This window comes from Mytilus californianus, unplaced genomic scaffold (genome assembly GCF_021869535.1).
Source record: "Mytilus californianus isolate M0D057914Y unplaced genomic scaffold, xbMytCali1.0.p SCAF_3, whole genome shotgun sequence".
Lineage (NCBI taxonomy): Eukaryota > Metazoa > Mollusca > Bivalvia > Mytilida > Mytilidae > Mytilus > Mytilus californianus.
In genome coordinates, this window is record NW_026262679.1 from 43,492,429 (window position 1) to 43,513,784 (window position 21,356).

Below are 21,356 nucleotides of genomic sequence, written 5' to 3' on the forward strand. Positions count from 1 at the left end.
TGATTATCAGATTAGCAACTTACCTGTACAAAGAACTTGTACCGAGTGTCAAGTGTTGTTGAATACAAAACATCTAAATCCAAAGTGGATCCACATTTAACCTTGTTTTCCACTGATGGTATGTGGATATAACTATTAGATGGAGAGAACCATTTCTGAGCATTATGATAAGAACTTGGCTCATACATTTTAATAATATGATGGTATCTACCATAAGGTTGGAAGTACTTGGGTGCCCTCGCCTACAAAAATTACACATGTGAAAAAAGTAAGTCATACAAAATTTAATTATTGTAAAAAGCAGATCTATGTATTAAACAGATTTTTCTTTAAAAAAAACTAGATGTTGCAATTGTTGATACATAAATTTTTGTTTTAATGATATAAAATAAACATGTGGTCACTGATTTCGTTTTTGGTGTATTAACCAATCTGTTAACTATTTCATGGTGAAAAACATCAAAAATTGACTTTAGTTTAGACAGCCTACAACGTCTTTACATAATGCTTATTTCGACATTTTGAGGCATTTTTTTAACCTAGAACACGACTGTGATGATGCATACTAATTTGATTTGGTGAACGCTTTTCACAAATTGTATGTGCTTTCTATACAAATGCTCACCTACTTTGAAAGAATTCAATCAGTAATATTTCAGAAAAAGAGATAAATGCATTTTAGTTTTACTTTTTCTGATAAAGTTCAAAGAGCCAAAGTTGTATGCAAAATTTAACCAAAATCAGTGTCCAGTGTCAGCCCATTTACTGCAACTTGTGCAACTTGACCTTAAGAATAATGTTCCATTGCCTTATAATCAGTAAAGCTGTTGTTAATAGTTCAATATTATCCTTATGAAAAGTTGTATTGCAGGTGTGAAAATCTACAACAAACTTACATTAAAACTTAGTCTATTAACATCCTTTGGTAAAGTCTTGATAGCAAACTTTACGAGTCCATTATCATCACTTGTAAAATTTCTCTTTAGATGAAACTCAGGGTCATAATTATCAGCTTTTATCTCAATAAGTTCTCCTGGGGCAGGACTTCCATCAGGCTTAGTTACTATTACCTTAATAAATAAAACATATAAAACTTAAAAGACGGTATAAAGATTCTAAGCTAAGAACAGGAAGAGGAATAACGAAGCATTTCATCTACGTTAAAGGCAATAGGAATAAACTATCAAATTTTACCTCCACTTTAGGAGGATTTACTTTTAAAAGGACCAAAAATTAAATGACAAATGAGTTCAAGGACATGGATGCCTTTCACCTCGACCCCTCCCCTCAAAAAAAACCAACACAACCAAGTTTTGAAAACCACGCTACTGTGGATTCATCTATTTTTGTGGATACAAATTTTTGTGGATTGAGGAAAAAAAGGATTTTTGTAGATATTTGATTTCATGTTTGCCAAAGTCTGCAAACAAGCCTATAGAAAATTTATACTTAGTTGAACATTTAAATTCGTTGTCCACGAAATGCACGAAAATTGGTGTCCCACGAATACTAATGAATTCACAGTATCTGCAAAATGAAAATGAAGTAAAATAGTGGAATATTTAAAACACATTATTTAAAACAGCATGTGGTTATCATCACAATGAAGTTAAATTTGGTGTTTTTTGTTGTTGTAAAATCAAGAAACACCAAATCTGAAATAAGGTTCTTACCCTAATAAAAACAGACCGAATTATGACTCAGGAATGACAGCATGCAATATATGATGAACAAAAGTTTGGTCCAGGTAAACTTTTACTTATAATGATAACCTCAAATTATGGAGAAACATAACGTGTAAATTGTGAAGTAGCTCTTTGTAAATTGATCTTAAACATTTCAAACAATTCCAACCATTATGGAGTTTAGCAACACTAACTTACTTAATGAAGAACCAAAATGAGAATAATGAAAAAAGGGTTATTTTTTTACACTGTTAGGGCTGTTCTAGAAAATACTATGTCCCCTCCAGGGACAGCACTTTTTTTTTAATCCCCACCACCCACAGAAATAAAAATAAATTAGAACAACACTCCCTTTGTATTTTGGTATTTCAAATACAACCACCCACATAAAATTAAAAAAAAATTGCCTTCCCAGCCGGGGGGGGAAGGACATAGTATTTTCTGGAACAGCCCTTACTTTAAATCTAAGAGTCCTTAAAAATTACTAAAGTTTTTGAAAGGGAAAAAATAATTCATCATTTTTAAAGCATTAACGGCACAATACCTTAGCAGCATTTGGTAAATTAAAAAGAGCAAAAGACATTTTAATTGTTATAAATTAAAACAAACATTATTTATAAAGGATTAGATGAATATAGAACTATATCAGTAACATTTTAACACCTTGCAAAAAGCATATGCTTTTTCCAGAAATTTAAGGCTCGATTTGTATGCAACAGGGGGGAAAATTACAAAAAACAATGCTAACCATTTTTAGTATACAAAGTGAACTTAATATCTTATTTCAGCAAAAGTTCTATGGCAAAAAAAAAAATGGGAAAAAAACATTTTACTAATATTTCTAAAATGTATAATACTAATTACATAAGTGACAAAGATTAAAATCACCAGAACAGCATTTTGTATTCACTTAATGAAAAAATATATTTTAAATTTGGACTAATATTTTTAAATCACATGAAATAAAAGGAAATGTCCAATAATTAACAAGCAACAGGTGTTCTAAGGGCTATTCCAGGATAAATATGTAGGAGGCAGGGCATGTGTGGGTTGAGCAACACTTTTTTTAAACCCCACCATCCATAATTTTTATTTGTAACAGATTTGTATTTGCTTCAGTCTCTATTACCCACAGAAAAAATTTAATCTGCTGTGCAAAGCTCTCATACATTTCTTCTTGGAAAAGTCCTAATTAACAATCAATCTATAATTCAATCGAAAGTTAGAATTATTTTGTGTGATAAAACTTCAAACATGTCAAAAGAGACATGTAAATGATCTTCTTTGAGCGCTATTCCATTAAAATGAAGAAGAAAGGATAGGTTGGGAAGTTTTATCTTTGGACATTGGTTGTGAGTCATTTCTAGTTGTATGTAATCTTGTTGTATGCATTACTACTCAAAAATAGTATGTTGGTGGTAATGAACTTTGGTTGGGGAGAGGTCTGAGCCCTTTAAACATGTTTAAACCCGCCACATTCTGTATGTACCTGTAATTCAGTGGTTGTTGTTTGTTGCTGTATATTCTATTTTTTTTTTTGTAAATAAACTAGGTCCTTAGTTTTCTTGTTTGAATTGTTATACATTTGTCATTTTAGAGCCTTTTATAGCTGAGGGCTATTTCATTAAAATGTATGTGGGAGGGTAGGAAGGGACTTTCAAAATATCCCTACAACCAAGAACCATTTTTTAGATAATTTTGCATGATGGTAATAGACCCAAGGCTTCCAAAACGGTCATATATTCCGGACATTTGTATAATGTCCGGTAAAAGTCCAGCTGGGCAAAGCATGAAACGGTCATCTACTTTTTAATTTTCAAGGCTTTCTTAAGAGAGGGTCATTTTAACATGATTCGCGATCTTTTTGACCCAACCTTTTGCCTTTAAAAGCCAGAGCTCCAGATAAGAATTCACAAATTGGGGTTTTTACCCATCATTTTTTTATGTAATTGGGTGATAGAGTTTTTTAATTGCATTATCAATTCCGATTCACCCCTCAAGCAAATATCAAATTGGGTTTTTCACCACCAAGCTCCTTAATGTATTGGGTTTTTTCATCAACACAATATTGAATATTTAGGCATGTTATAATCACATTATATCAACCCAAGATGTTTTTCCATCTTTAATATGTTTCTTTCTTTGTATATGTGCTAGCTGTTTTGTTTGGTTTATTCACTGACGAGCAATTGTACGTTTGATTTGTGTCCCGTTTTAAACGTTCTGCCAGTTTTGTATTTTCTCGCAACTTATATAAACTGCAGCTGGTATCAATAGTTGGACAGTAACTAATTACCTTTCTAGATCCCATATGATATCCTACAGTTTATTTGGGGTAGGTGTGGCTTAGTGTTAAGATTTTTATGTAATTTATGTGAAATTTAGGTGCTGTAAGAAAGTTTTGCCAGTCCTTTCACCTATTTGCCAGATCTACTTTTTAATAAAAATAATAAGTAGTTCCCAGATTTAAGATATACCCCAAAACCTTGACCAGGTTTAAAGGGTGGTTTAATTACGGACACCACATTCAACTTCAATATACAAATAATTCTGCAACATTAAATAAATAAATAACACTTGCCAATAAGACAGCTATCTTAAGCATACAGAACAATTAGACCAAAATAAAAAAAGTGTCAAGCTGCATTGACGTAAAAAAACGGATATGTGTATTCACTCAACTAAAATGAAAAAATAATATATAAACTAAAATTATACCTGAATGTTTTTGTTTAATTTAATTAACATAAATCTGGGTTAAGTTGTCCCTTATTAGAACTTTTGGTTTCCGATGCTTTCCAACTACATATCATGTCATAATTAATTTGGCCTTTCACTTTTTCCAACTGATTTCGTTCTTGAAGAAACCCCGTGTTTATTGTTCTAGCAATGTTCTCGTTAAGGTACGCAAACACGCCCGTGCGTTCGACGGACGCTTCATAAAACACTAGATGAGTCTTGTTATCATCATAACTTGTCCTCAGCTATCAAAAAGAAGCTGAAAACATGCTTCTATTCAATATTTTTACCGGACATTTACTTTCGTTTTAATTCATTGTATGTTACGATAAGTCCCGAGCAATTCGAAAAAAATATGAAAACATGACAAACGCTAATTGGATAAACCCCGAGAAGATCGAAATGTTTTCATGAACACGTGTACCTTTTGAGCAACGGAAAATTCCAACAGGGACCCATTTCAGCTTCTTGATGCAGGGCTCTATTTTTAGAACGAAAGGAAATTTCCAATTATAAATATTATAAAAATAGATTTACGCGACGATTGTAATTAGATAAGGGTAAATAACGCAAACGATAGCGAATAAAAGCGTTAAGAACTCATGGTTTTGGCATATAATTGGGTTTTCCTTTGAATTAATTGGGTTATTGAACCCTGCAATGGGCAATTGCATTGGGTTTTTAATCATTTGTATTGCGTGATCACGCAAATACGCAGCTTATCTGGAGCTCTGAAAAGCCACACATTTCCGGACATAAAAGTGACATGATCATTAAGTACTATCAAAACAACCCCTACTTTAATACCTTCTCATTTTAATCAAGGCTAATTAGTTGTAGAACAACTGAAATTTACCTGTTCAGGTGACAGGTAAACTATTTTGAACCGGACATTGATCGGTCTATTCAAAGTTATTTTCTTACATTTCAGCGGTTTGCATTTAATTAATTTAGTCAAAAAGATTTAAATTATTCAGAAATACATTTACAAATATGATTTGATGAAAAAATTAAAAAGGTCAAAATGAAAAATCGTCATAACCATGTTGTTTGAACCAGAGACATGTCTCTGTTTGAACTAGTACATGTGTGCGCATGTTCACAGGTGTGAAATTTAATTATGCATTCTAATTTCTTCAAAAAAGGCTTAAATTGTCATTGATACCTTTATCTCACGTTTATTTCGAATATTTTCTTGAAGAAATAACGCAGAAAGAGCTAATTACACTCATTCATGCTTTGCAAACGTACATGGAATTTACGCATCTGTCTCTGGTCCATGTTTTACCATTGTCAAGATAACATCAGGTATAAGATTTAAAGACGAAAGTAAAGTTTTTGACAACGTTATTTTGCACAAATAAAGAGTCTAAGGCTGATATAAGTACGCTGATGTTGCACACTTCGAATGATGCACTGCAAATTTAACAGTTTACGTCAGAACTTCGAATTTGAATCATAGAAAGTTTAATATCCTTTTTTTTTTTAATGTCAATCATTGGGATGACCAACTCGGCAACTGACTACCATAATTGCCTTTTGTTTATTTTGTCTTAAGGGATTAAAATCGGGATACTATATAAAATGTCCGGCTGGCTAAAAATTATTTTGGAAGCCCTGTAATAGACACATACTGAAAAAAGACCCATGACCCACATTCAACAGTTGAACTTCCCTTCCTACCCTCCCACATACATTTTAATGGAATAGCCCTTACTATGTGGTTATGCTTTGCTCACTGTTAAAAGCTGTATGGTTGACCTGATATGTACTTTGTGTTTGAGTGGTTTTGTTGGGGTTTTTTTTGTGCTTTGTAATGATCTAATGGGTTAAGCCCTTTTCAATCCTTTTTAATAGTTTGTTCTTTTGTCGTGCTGTTACACCAGTTTCAGGTTAGCAGAGCATTGGGTGCCAACAAACATGTTTAACCTGCAACAGTCTGTGCCTTCCCAAGTCAAGAGCCTGTGATTCAGCGGTTTTTGTTTGTTGCTGTGTATCATATTTGTTTTACGTTTATTCATTTTTTCATAAATCAGGCAGTTTGTTTTCTTGTATGAATTGTTTTGCATTTGTCATCATGGGGTCTTTTAAAGCTTGCTATGCGGTATGGGTTTGCTCATGGTTGAATGCCATATGGTGACCTATAGCTGCTAACTTCTACGTGAATTTGGTTTCTGGTGAAGAGTTGTCTCATTAGCAATCATACCGAATCTGCTTATTTTTATATTTGGTAGTCCCTTCCTATGGCCTATAATAATAGCTACCCTTCTACATCTATGTAAAAGGACTATCCTGTATTCATATCTCCATTGCTCTTTGCTGATTAAATGTTTCAGACCCTGTTTAATAGATACAGAACTTAACAAGTAGAATTTAAATTGTGAGATGCCAGCATGCAATTACTAATGTACCTACAAATTGTATACATAACTTACTCTAGCATAATAAGGGAATGCGTCCTTAAAATATCCATGTGTGTCATCTTCAAATTTCAGTTTGACAGCTTCAAATGTCATTTCTGGTCCCTTGACTGTCCCATTTAAAGATATGCCTATAAAACAAGAATAAAGAATACTGGTAAACACTTGGCAGTATCTGATCACAAGAAAAGTTACTTCTCTTACGTTTTTGGATTGTTACCTATTTCCAACATGGAAAGATATATATATCACACTGAACAGTGTGTGATATGAATAAGTTATATGAAGAATTCCCTAGCCTGCAGGTCAAAAATCGGGGAAAAAAGGCAAATTGTGGATTTCAGGTTGAAATGACCTTGTTTAGACTGCCACACCTAGTAGATAGATTTCTGTCAGTCTAAGCACTTTTGTGGGTATTGTGCTCACTATAATCTGATGAATTCTCTTGTAAGACCCCATACCTGAAGTTTGTCTGACAGCAACACATAACTAACTTCCTATCGGAGTAATACATACCTGTGACATGCTCTGTGACTGTAGCATTTATCATCAAGTTTCCATATCTACTGAAGTTGGAGGAATCTAGCATTAGTTCTGAACCATCTACTATATATGTCTCACAGCCATCAATCTGTAAAACAGGACTTAGGATAACCATACAAATTTAAAATCAAGCTTTAATCTTGCTTATGTGTGAAAATTGTGGACAGACAAAAGGAAGAGGCTCCCAAGTGTCAACATTGTCTATTATTATACCTCAGTTATCATTTTCTATATAAAATAAGTACACAATATTTTCAGTATTTTTCAAATTGCAAGCGTTGAAACTATTTGTCCTTGATGAAACTACTTGACCGCAAGTGTCATTGTATTTTGTGGAATTTCAACTGCAGCTATGGGACTTGAGGATGTTGAGAATACTGCATTTTACCTATTGTATCTAGGGTTGACGTTAGTGCGGGACATAGCCTTAGATGAAGTAAACGTTAAACAGTATGGTTGTGTTTCTGCTTTTTATATAACGATAGCTGATTTAGCCCCCTCTTTCGGTATATTAAAACACTTACTGACTGGATATTCATGGAATAGTAAGTTTATTGTCACCTGATGTGCAACTATTGCCCTGAGGCGTAGCCGAGGGCAATAGTTGTATCCGAGGGGACTCCACTCATACCCAGTTAATAAGTATAAATTATGCACCTGAACACTATACTTATTACTGAATCAATTATTGAAATAACCATTAAAGTCTTCAGAATTTTTCCCAATAAGACTTTTTTAGGAGCAGTGTTGTCAATGGCTGTTTTTCTTGTGTTTTCCTTAATTTGTTTGGCTGGTCATACAATCAGGTATGGTTACCTTTTCAGGGTATCTCATATCATTTACCTTATTTTAGAAAACATTCTAAATGGTCTGTAAAACTGTTCCCAAAATAGATAAATACTTTAACTGTATATAATTGTCAAGGACAATTTTAAGTAAATAGTGTATTTCTTTTTTCCTTATCAACAACTTTTTTCAAAGGGTTCTCATATATATTTCATAATTATTTCCTATAAACTGTTAACACAGAGATATGTCTCGCCTATTTGTTATTTTGATAATGCAAATGTTGAAATTAAAATAGCAATACTTTAACATGTAAGTTATATGCAAATATTCAAAGTCAATGAACCATGACTGAAGGTACAGGGCTAAACAATCTCCATGGAAATGAGATGTGCCAATGCTAATACAACTGCAAACAAAATACCATTGACTTTTCATATGTCGTTCCCTTTAAACAAACCTAAACACAAACATTAACTTGTAAACTATGTAAATGAAACTTGCAAATGCCAATACATTTGCATACCGAATATCATTGACTTAACATTAGTGTTCATCTTAAACTGACCTAATCGCAAACCAATACATGTAAACTAAGCATACCAATTATCATTGACCTACCACTAACAGTTACCCTTAAACTGACCTAATCACAAACTAATACATGAAAACTAAGCAAAAGTTTCAAAGTCAATAGACCATGAATGAGGGGGTGGGGCCAATTAATCTCCATGGAAATGAGATATGCCAATGCTTATACAACAGCATACCGAATATCATTGACCTACCACTAGTGGTTCCCCATAAACTGACCTAATCACAAACTAATACATGTAAACTAAGCAAAGTTTCAAAGTCAATAGACCTTGACTGAGGGGTAAGGACCAAATATTCTCCATGGAAATGAGATGTGCTAATGCTTATACAACTGCATACCAATTATCATTGACCTACCACTAGTGGTTCCCCATAAACTGACCTAATCACAAACTAATACATGTAAACTAAGCAAAGTTTCAAAGTCAAAAGACCTTGACTGAGGGGGCTGGGCCAAATAATCTCCATGGTAATGAGATGTGCCAATGCTAATACAACTGCATACCAAATATCATTGACCTACCACTAGTGGTTCACCATGAACTAGACCTAATCACAAACTAATACATTGTTGACGCCTTTGACGCCGCTGCCGCCGGAGACAGCATACCTTTGTCTCGCTTTTTGACTCCGTCAAGGCGAGACAAAATCATGAAACTATATTTTTGTGAAAAATTGCCCTAAAATCAAATCAAAGTCAACAAGGTTTGCATAAGTATAAATAGTCTGCCCACTGGAATGTTTACTTTAAAACTAGAAAAAAAGTAAAAGCAGGTTTTGCATTTACTATATAACTTTGTCAATTTTTTCTTGTCTTAATTTTTAAGATGCTCACATCCATTATTCTGTTGGCACAAGGTCTTTCTGAATTATCTCTGCTGCGGTAGTAGTAAAAGTATGGACTGGTATCTTGGAAACACACAGATATTTCTACTTTCCCTTTGACTGGTTTGCCATAGGTGTACCTAAATATAAAGTAGCATACACATTAGTTTTGTTTTAACAGCTTTTAATACAACATGCACAAGGTAAGAAAATCTTTTACACTCAATAATGAAATTTTCGTTTTAGTAATATACATATTTTCAATGAAAAACCTAATAAAATTTTCATTGAAAAACCTAATAACTAAATGTAGTTATAAAACCAATACTCACTTGGCACAAACTGTTCCTTGAATAGTTTCAGTTGTAGGTAATAAAAATGTTGGAGCTGTGATCGTGACTTCATATTTGGGCAACACTAAAATAAAAATATAAAAAATCATTGTGATTTAAAAAATTACTAATTTTTTAACTGCCACTTCAATAGATTGAATTAAAGCCTTTCTTTCATGACAATTGTATATCATAAGTATAGAAAAGCAGTAGGGCGGATTTATATAATAATAAATTAAGACATTTTTGAGTCAAGTTGATCCACTCCTGATTCTTTCATATATGGGTAAAGCCAAAAAGGTGCTCCAAATTGGTCAAATAACCATCTGAAGCTTAAATCCCAATTTTAAAATATTTAATATATGTTATTTGATTACAACTTGTTATTGTGCATCAGTGACATGATGAAGCAGAAGATTTGATAAATATCAAATATCCGCTAATTCAATGTGTCTTGTTATTGAGGTTTGTCAAACCTAGATCTGTATGTTCCTGTGTCCCAAGCGTGACATGGAAACCCCCTTCTAACAAAAAATATACCTGGTTGTTTTTATGGGCAAAAGAAAAACGGAAAGTAAGTTAAATCGTCAGAAAAGTGTTGTTGCACTATAAATCCGTCAAAGTTTTGCGTGAAATGCAGTAAAATTAATCAAAGAAACGATTATTTCGACAGGGTTAGTAATGTTATATTGACAATAAGACTACAATGGTAAAAATAACGCACGGGGTTTTCCGCGATATTGTCATCTGCGGAACATTTGATTGGTTCCTGTCATATTCATGCCCCGTCGTATCTCGGCTGTTTCAAATAGTTCTAGTTTTGGTTTCGTATTCCGTTTTATGAGAAGCATAGAATGGCAAGTTTGTAATGTCAAAATAACGTTAAACGTACGTAAATGTTTATTCCTTATTATTAACGGAAAGATTTTATCCAGGGAGAAAAAAATACTTTGTTTCATTTCAAAATTGCTATATATACGAAACTAAATGTAAGCATCACTATCATTCATGGATGAAAATGGAAGAACAACTCGATGGTAAGTTTTGAGAAAATGTCAAACTAATAACGACCAGGGCGTCAAACAAAGTATAACGACCAAACCATTCTGTCAAATTGACACTGTGTTATATAATTTTTACCAAAATTATATGCTTAGAATGATAAGAACTAACGACAATAACGCATTCAAACACCCAAGTCAAACCGTTCATTCACTTTTTACGGTAACATCGATATGACCGTTACTTGACCAATTTTGTCAACCCAGTCAATATAACACCTAGGATGTAGATGATCTTTGTAGAGATATACTGCACCACAGTGTCTTCCCTAGAAAATTTTTCATGCATGGTGGGTCCATGGTGAATTTGCAACGCGGCGCGCGACGCTTCTTTTTCCAGAATTAGTAACACTACATAATTTATATGTTTAAAGCCATATACCAATCTAATTGTTTTCTTATAGGTACAGCAATTCATATAAGTCTGTCATGGAACTTTAAAGTATTTATTACAGATGAGAGGAAGACTTTATAAACAATAATAAAAATAATCCAGTCTGCAATAGTTATTTACAAAATAATGCCATGTAGGCCTACACATTATTTTGTTGATATCTTCCTCTGTTTCAACTTTCCAAAGGTCACCACACATTTTTCAAAATCAAAATCTTCCTCCTTTGGTCCTTCAATTGATATATGCATTAAGCAATTCAGCACTTTTTGGCATAGTCTTTTTCTCAAAGGTGTTTTAACTCTGTTTAAGCATGAAAAACACCTTTCACAATCAGCTGTTGAAACTGGCAATGGAAGACTCAATACTGCATACTTAGACAGACAAGGATACAAAGTTCCAAGACTGGCAACTTTGTTCATTGTCTGCCTAAATGTCATGTCTTTACATTCTTTCACTAACAGTGTCCTCAGTTTGCTCATAGAATGGTTTCAGCATCAACAGCAAGTTGTTAAATAAAACTTTGAATGTCGTCATTGCTTCACAGAGATTTTACAGGAAACAATAAAACAAAGTTTATTGTGTTAATTACAGAAGTCATCAATAAAGAATACCTGACATACGGACATACGGATGACATTGTTTTGAAGCTAAGCTGACATTTTATTTCATGACAATTTGTAACTATTTTTTTTAAATACATCTCTGTCCAATTTATTTATAACACTTCGTAATTGTAAAAAAATCGTAAGGGTTCCGAGGAACCCAGTGTCTCGCCTACTTTTTCTGTTAATCGCAGGCTCAACAAAAATGAGGAAGTAAATCAATAAAAATATTCCTCTTGATACTATCTTTTGATTGTAAGAAGCTTCTGTCCAAGTTTGGTAAAAATCCATGATAGTTTATGAATCTAATAAATGTTTAAAAACTTAACTGCAGACTGAATGTAATGTTAACTGAAAGAAAACAAAATTTCATTCTAGATACTAGCATTTGATCATAAACAAGCTTCTGTCCAAGTTTGGTACAAACCCAGGATAGTTTAAGAAAGTTATTAAAATTTTAAAAACTTTAACCACAGAGTGAATGTAATATTTCCTGGCAGAAAAACTAAGTCCATTTATAAGTAAAATACGGAAAAAATGGAATTTTATTTTTCAAAATTTACTTCTGTATACTATCTTATGATCATAAACAAGCTTCTGTCCAAGTTTGGTAGAAATCAAGGATAGTTTAAGAAAGTTATTAAAATTTCAAAAACTTTAACCACAGAGTGAATATTTGTGGACGCCGCCGACGACAACGACAACAACGACGCCGACGGAATGTAGGATCGCTATGTCTCGCTTTTTCGACTAAAGTCGAAGGCTCGACAAAAACCTATCTTGCCGAAGTGAAAGAAATTAAGCCCCACTTGTGTAAAAAACGGCAAATGAATCCGCTACACTTAAGCTTCATGTGACCCATTCAAATAAAAGTAGAACAACACAAGTTTATTAAAAACAATATTTCCGTAAATAACTACGTATGTTTTGAAAGTTTTTCTATCAAATCTTTTAAATATTTCATAAGACACGTCTTTTTCTCGGCCCGGTGGCGGTGATGTGTATTCTTTGATATAATCAATCAACCGCGACTAATCTAAAAATAACTGATTGTTGTGACCAATCAAAAAATAATTCATCGATGTAAATATAGCTGATGAAAAAACTGCGAAACTTTATTAAAACAAAAGTTTTGTCCATTCTCGGTGAAATTACGTAAGTTTTATTTTATAATACCAGAGTACTATACCAAATTTTAAATTTCTACTTTTTAAAGATCACAGTAAAATAACGATGTCAAACACCCGTTTTAAGGTGAAATTTATACGCGAAAAGGTTAAACTTTTTATTTAGCACAGAAAGATATGCATTGGAGATTAATCTGACTATTTATTTATCAGCTAACTGGCCACTTCTATTATGTAACCGAAGTCTCGATATATAACCAACTAATATAATCAAGAAGGTTGTAAAATCCCGGCACGCGCGACGTGATGCATCTAATTATCAGTCGGATCAGTTTAAAACACATGTGGCGTGTGGTCACTTGTCACTTCACTTTCAAAATCGATAATAAATATTTTACACAGTAATAATTTTCACACATAGCGGGATGCATTGCGGCAATGATGAAAGCATGGCGGTCGAAATTTATGCGTAGCGGTACCGCAATGCTTGAACAGCCTAGGGAAAACACTGCACCATTCTTTTCATTTAGCTTCTATTTCAACTTACAGATAATAAAGGGGGAAAGTTAATATACATTTAAAAAGGGTGAAGTAATTTTCAGTGCTTTTTCACAGGGTGTTAGTTGACAATTATATGCATAGTCAATATAACCATGGTCAATTAGAGAGTTAGTTGACACCTTGATGTTAGGGTCAATACAACTCCTACTCCCACAGTAGTCCTAAAGCTACTATTACTACTAAAATATGTTGACTTTGGCTTTTAGCCTACAAATCTCTTGTACAATAAAAAAATTAAGCCTTTTAGTGAAATTGTAAGCATATTTCCTGCTTCTTTGAAATAGAGCATAAGTTGACGACTAAAGGATTCAAGTCAATATAACCATGGTCCAAAAGAGAGTTAGTTGACACATTAATTTTATAGATGTAAATACAGCCTTTTATCAAAAGAACATCAACAATAAACAAGAAAACAGAAAATTGTCACAAGACTATAACATGCAAGTTTCTGTCTTGAGACGGTGCAACAAGTTTGTTTTTAAGCACTCAACCTCCCCATACCATTGAATTTGACAATAAAAACATGAATGTAGACACAATTCAAATCAATGTGAAGTGGTACTTATTTCCAATGCTGTTTTCAACATGGATAACATACAACATCATAAACATAAGAAGATGTGGTATTATTGCCAAAGAAACAACTCTCCACCTAAGACCTAAAGAAGTAAAAAAAAAAAACAATTATAGCCTATAAGGTCACGTTATGGCCTTCAACATGGAGCCTTGACTCACATTTTCATTCATTTTAAATTTAAAATCATGTATAAAACTATTTTAACTTTATTTATTGCTTTTCAGATCTTTGAGATAAATCAACTGAGTATGAACAGTGGAATAGACAGCAGAATGAACTTTAAAATGTTTTTAATTTGTTTAAATAAATGATTTATGGTTTGATTCTTGAATAGTGGTTTAATTATTAGTATTGTCATACATTAATGTGTTTTATACTTTACTTTCAAAAGTGTTGATTTAATAAGCTCTTGAAAAAAAATTGTCGAAAACAGTTGATCAATAAAGTCACCATCTGACATAGCCAAGAGTATCATAACTGTACATATTAAATGAGCAACCTTTGACCAAAGTACAAAGTCAGTTCAAGTGAGCGTAATTAACAATACTCCTTAATACCAACAGTAAACAATATGTTCCCTTAAATACTGTGAGTAACTCATTAAGTGTCTGTTTACCATCAGGCTAAGCTAACTCTTGCAGTGCACCGGATAGTTTTATTGGGTTTGAGTTGTTATTTAAGGTTCGTTCTTTTCTTGTTATTTATCTTGATTTCTCCTCTCCCTTTTGGATTTGTGAATTAGTGCACCTTTATTTTTCTTGCATTCTATAGTTGTCACTTTGATCTGATAGATCTCAGATAGTTTTGGTTATGAGCTTGTGACTTCATTATTAGCTGAACAATAATGAACATGAACCCCTGCATGCATTCCAGAATTAAGTTTATATCAAAATAAAGATAATGGATCAAACTCTTTGTGTTAAGATGTTACACCAGATTTCCTGTTTTTTTTCAGTAAGTTACTTGACATTGTGTCAATATAACAACCAAAAGACGGTAGTGTTGTGAGCAATATAAGCATTCAATCATAATTTGGTAAAATGAAAAATAACCATCAGTTACCTAGACAATAGTAGAAAAAAAATCGTTAAAAAAAATGATTTTGAAAAAGGTTAAATTTTAACACTATTCGTCAATATAACCTACATGTAAGATATGGTATACAAGATTTAATAGTCATCTTCTTCATTTAGAAGATTAAGCTGTATTTGATAAGTTTTCCCCTACTTAAAAAATCAGCTAGTGTTGCCCCCCTGTTTTTTGAGTGGCCTGTTTTAAAATTAAGGCAGAAAAACTATCAAAAAGGGTTATTGTCAAAATAACATACATTGAATTTGGATTTAATTATGTCAACGAAAATCTGGGTTTACAACAACTACATAAAATATTTCATTTGAAATATAATAATTATGTTTACAAATATAATTGCTGTTCAAAAAACGTTTTACACAAGTTACTAGAAGAAAACTTTATTTTGGACATCTATAACATACTGATCTTGCTCAGAGCACTGACATTTCAGAACATCAGGGATATCTCTGTGAATTGGTCTATGATATAATGATGTTGAAAGATATTATGTGCAGCTAAGTATTGATACATTTCATTAATCCCATAAGAAACTATTTAAAACAAAAGATTGCACTATTGTCAATATAACTTACACAAAATATACAAAGGAGGTCAATTTAACAAAAACATAGCAAGACCATGGGTTTCAAATAAAAAGAGGTAGTAAGATACAGATGATTGCTAACAAAATAATGTGAATTGATAGAGATATCAAAAACTTCAATTTTATATCCTAATGTCACACTTTCCAGACCACCTTTATGGCTTTACCCATATACAGGATGTGCCACTTAAACCAAATCCACAACTTATAACCATCGAAACTAGATGCAAAAGTTTATCTGCCAGTACTGTCACTAAGGCATAAAATGAAGTTCCTTGTGATCCCAATAAATCTAATCAGCAAAGTATAAACTTCTGTATATGACCAAATGATTTAAAATAATTGGTAAACTCCCTCAAGTGTGTAATTTGGCAATCATACTCATTCTCTTATTTTTATATAATTTAAATTATTTAGACCCAAAAGTAGCCAAAAAGTGTGGTACCATGCAAATGAACTCTAGTTGTGAAATGTCTTTGATATATATTCTGTAACTAATTCTTGTAAAAGAGTAAAATGCAGCACTTAAAGTCCCCCAAGTGTATAATGTAGGTCATAATGACCAAAGTATTGCACAAATTTTTACATTTTCCTTTCTAATGTTCTAAAAGTCAGTCAACAATAATTGAAATATCTCTCAATAATACCATATTTGTATATTTTTCATTCTTACCATATTCCTCAACTGTAAATAGTTGTACATGTTCCTTTCCTTCAACTAACATAGTAATCTTCCATTCGCCTAATGGTGGATCTTCTGATAGAGGCATCTCAAAGCTTAATAATCCTTCAGAAAAAAAAACATGACAATTTAATACATATGTGACAACAACCTCTTGTCATGCTTGCATGATATGTGTAACTAATCTATAATGAGATATGTTTTATACATATGTTACAACAATATGTTGTGTAATAAGTGTAACCAATTCTAATGATGTTTAATAAATATGTGACAACATTATCTTGTGTGATATGTGTAACCAATCTACAATGGGATATGTTTTATACATATGTTACAACAATATGTTGTGTAATATCCAATCTACAATGGCATATGTTTTATACATATGTGACAACAATCTCTTGTGTGATATGACCATATGTGTAACCAATCTCTAATGAGATATGTTTTATACATATATGACAACAATATCTTGTGTGATATGTTGATTTTTTGTTGCATCATACATACACGTGTGACACATTTTATTTTTTTTTATATGTAAAATGTATATGTAATATCATTAAATGTGAAAAGCACTGTGTCTGGCATCATCCTTGCGTTAGCCAGTGATTTTGCTAGCGCTCGTCACTTTCGTAATTTACGAAACTGTTTTCAAAATGACGAAAGTATTTCAAATCAATTTCGTCACTTAAATTTGGAAAGTGTAAAAATATTTTCGCATGAAAATACTATAATTCTACCTGTCTACATGTTTCTGACAAGTTTATGACCCTCAGCTAATTAACATTTACAACAGGTGTTATAAAGTTGTGATTACAGGTAATCCGCTTATCGCCATCGGATGGGTCACTAATCCGGTTGATTATTTTCCCCAGTAAAATTAGTCAGTCTGCATTTTAATTTCAATATTTCTCAAGGCCAACGATCAGATTTTGCAGTTCGCTTGTCGTAGTTTCGTCATTTGAACAAAATTGTTTCCCCCCGGACAATTCGCTTTTTAATTTCAATATTTCTAAAACGATCATAACTTGCAGATCGTTTGTCGTAGTTTCGTCAGATGATCGTATTTTCGTCATCTTTGATATAAAACGTTCAATTTCGATTAAAAAGATAGAACTTTATTCAAAACGTTCAGAAATGTTTTCACGTTAAAAACTTCCATCATCATCAACGAGTCAAACAGGTGCTTCCTTTACGATATACTGCGCATGCGTGAAAGTATTTCTATGAATTTATAGACCTAAAACGTAAAATACGAAATAAATTTAGTGCCAAAATAAATGAGAGAGACAAATATAGTTCTTACTAAGCAAATTGAAATAAAAAAATGATAATTTCCTGCCTTTTTTAAACACGAACCAATCCGCAGATGAATCCGGATTCATTTTGAATTTATTATCTACTTGTCACTTCCCGTTTACATTTCATTTGAAAATCGAAAGTAAACGTGATCAATTCTCGATTAATTTACAATTTAGTTAAAGGAATCGTTCCATGTGAATTTGTACAAATCCTTGGTTCCAACTTTATAGAAATTAATTCAAAATATCGATTTAAACGTCTTATAAGGATAATGATTATGCAGTGTAATAGTCTTACAAAGTTCAACAAGTTCATTTATATACTGTGATTCCTGGTTTTAAAAAAAGGAACCCAACTTTTGTTGATCAGGAATGTCCCCTGAAACTAATTGAAGTAAAATTTTGAACTAGATTTTCAGATCTTATATCCTAATCTTCATATTTAAGTGACACATCAGTAAAATCATGCAATTAGTCCTTCAAAGTCTGACAAAGATGTATAGTTAGTACATCCCTTGTTGTTACCCAAATTATGTTGATTTTCGTCTCGCGCAAAAGTGACTAAAGCCCTCAAAATCCTAGCTTAAACCCTGGCGTTAGCTGTTGGAAAAGTCTAGTACATAACTTGTCTTTCGAAGTTTACAGCAATCATATTTAGCGAATTCTTTTAGATAAATTTTATTTCCCGATTTTATCAACAAGTGTATGGGAATAAGTGACTTATTACAAAATTAAATACTATTCCATATTTTTAAATAAATGCATTTTTTTTTTAAATATTTTGTACCTTTATTATTTTCTACATTCAACCATTGCATTACACGGACATCACCAGGATTCTTCACTGTAACTAAAGGCACCTAAAACATATGTCAAAGGAAATAATGTGCATAAAAGCTTTCAACACGTGTAATCTTCCTAAAACATTAGAACAGGCAAGACAATCTAGATTTTCACTCCAATAGTGTAGAAATTGAACAAAAAATACATATTTTAACTACCAGTATTTACATATATTTTTTATATTGCAATATAATTTGCCATGGAAAGTGCAGACATTCCCTCATCCCATAATCTTTGAATTTATAACATGAAAGGAATGGAAGAAAAGATGGATCAACTGTATGTAAATACCCAGTGAGTAGAATATAATAATATTTCATAAGAATATTGGCTTATAACAATTTACTATGAAAACACTATAATACATGTACTACTGTTGTATGTTCTATTTTACCTACAAACAATTGCAATAAAACACCCCCTCGATAGGGGGTTAACACATATACTATATCCTCATCTCCTAACTGTACCAGCTAAGAGAAAACGTACTTTCCATTTTTCCAGCTGTCATAAGTGACCTAAGCACTAAATCCTTTTACAAATGTACCAGATCATTATGCAGAAAAAACAAACTTACCATGCCTGTCCACGGCTTCAAGTCTTTGTTTATGGTCATTGCTCTGAACTTAACTGTAAACAGAAAATTATATACATGTTCATGCTATTGGAAATAATTTAAAAAGTAAAAGGCTTTGGTTGATACCTCTTTGGGTTTGTGTTAAGATGATTTAGTGGAGGAATTTGTCTAAAAGGAGACTCTAATAGTAGCCTCTTTAAAAAAAATAAATGGGGAATGTGTCCATGGGACACAGATGATGCCCCCGCTTGCATATCATATAAAGTTATAAAGGGACATAACTGAAGAACGGTAAAAGTGACGTTACCCAAATTTGTTCTTTATCTGAGTTTTGTAGTAATAAGCATTGTGTATAAGTTTCATAACATTTGGTTGAGGCAAACTAAAGTTAGAGAAAGGAAACGAAAAATTCAGCAATTTTTCCATTTGTAAAGGGACATAACTCTACAACGGTTTAAGTGACGCCACCAAAATTCAAACTTGATCTGTGTTTTGTGGTAATAAGCATTGTGTATAAGTTTCATAACATTTGGTTGAGGCAAACTAAAGTTAGAGAACGGAAACCAACTTTGGGACCTATGGAAGGACGGACGGACGGACAAGGGTAAAACTTAATGCCCCCTCCGCTACGGCAGGGACATAAAAATTTAAAGAATTGGTAGAGAAGTAGGCTAAGGTGGTGACCTCTAGGAGATAAGTTGGTGGAAGTAACGATCTGGAAGAGGGCTTCAGCGATTACCTCTAAGGGTAATGAGCTATTTAACCAAAGTAATTTGTCTTTATGGCTGCTTCAATTGTGTGATAAACTAAAGGAAATAGTTACTGGAAGGAAATTGGATCCCATGAGGCTTGAGACATTTTACTTCAACAGGACCCCTCCCCCCTTAAAAGAAACAAAATATGTAATAAAGTTAAATTTACATCTAATTTTGTGTCAAAATAAGGTCCTCTAATTCCTCTTGTATAATAGAACTCTCTTCACTCAATCGTAAACTGGAGAAGACATTACTAAGTTGTAAAACTTGTGTTTTATCCGTTTGTTTAGTTTATGAACAATGAAATATGTTTAAACTAATCATAAACTCTTCAATTTATTGTTAATTTTGCAAATTTATCATGCACTTTGAACATAGGTAACAGTTTCCTTTTATTATATCTAGCACTTTGTTTTAAAAGCTTGAATACACTTGAAAATTAATTGCTCACTTAAGTAAGGTCTCCAACCTGTTCAAATCTTGGTTTAAGTTTAACTACTATCACTGTTTTGTATATAAATCCTTGCCAATTTGATATACAATAGTCACAAGATAAAATTGAAAAGCGTTTTTTTACAACATTGTCTTATTTTTTTGTTCTCCAATACACTTTGCTGTCAAAATAATTTGTTATCATTTACAAAGTCTACTTCTTGTATTTATGGTGAACTGTAGATTATCTATTTACAATACTGTGGATTCATTATTATTAGGGGTTTCATGAGAATAGGGGAACCACAAATTTAAGGAATATTTCAAGGAAGTTCACATTTTTCTAAAGGCTTGTACGCAGACTTTTATTTGGCAAAACCATGAATACCCATGAAAATAGAATTTTTCCTCAATCCGCAAAAATTGTAACCCACAAAAATAAATCAATCCACAGAAACTTGTTTTGTTGAGGTTCTGACTCATTGATATTTACCCAACATCTACTTTAACTCATAATAAGTCCTTATTATGAACAGCTACAATCAAGTCCATGTTTGAAAAGATCTTCAAATTATGACATTTCATGAGCCACATATAGAGTGGGTGACACATATTCGCCGCAAAATTCGTTCATTTCCACCAACATCCAACCTACATTCGAATATCTGAAACTTTTTATGTAGGTTTCAGAAAGTTTACTATATGAAAAAAATGTTTGATAAAGGAATTCTCTTCAAAACATTGGTTAAATGTTTTAAAAATGAACGCAAACTCAAGAGGAAATCAAGTTGTTCTTGTACCATGTGGGACACATTTTCGCCGAAATGTATGATATG

The 21,356-nt window shown here is 32.5% G+C and overlaps 1 protein-coding gene across 4 annotated transcripts in view; it reads right to left on the minus strand.

Annotated features, from left to right (window-relative positions):
* LOC127734631 (alpha-2-macroglobulin-like) overlaps positions 1-21,356 on the minus strand; it is a 150,245-nt gene that overhangs the window by 111,259 nt on the left and 17,630 nt on the right. For all 4 annotated transcript variants that reach the window (XM_052244611.1, XM_052244607.1, XM_052244609.1 and 1 more), the window contains exons 4-12: positions 19,334-19,386; positions 18,701-18,773; positions 16,598-16,711; positions 9,928-10,012; positions 9,606-9,735; positions 7,361-7,475; positions 6,860-6,975; positions 897-1,070; positions 24-242 (exon numbers count right to left, since the gene is read on the minus strand). In XM_052244611.1, coding sequence (XP_052100571.1) covers positions 24-242; positions 897-1,070; positions 6,860-6,975; positions 7,361-7,475; positions 9,606-9,735; positions 9,928-10,012; positions 16,598-16,711; positions 18,701-18,773; positions 19,334-19,386 — 1,079 coding nt within the window. The remainder of the gene's footprint in view (positions 1-23; positions 243-896; positions 1,071-6,859; positions 6,976-7,360; positions 7,476-9,605; positions 9,736-9,927; positions 10,013-16,597; positions 16,712-18,700; positions 18,774-19,333; positions 19,387-21,356) is intronic.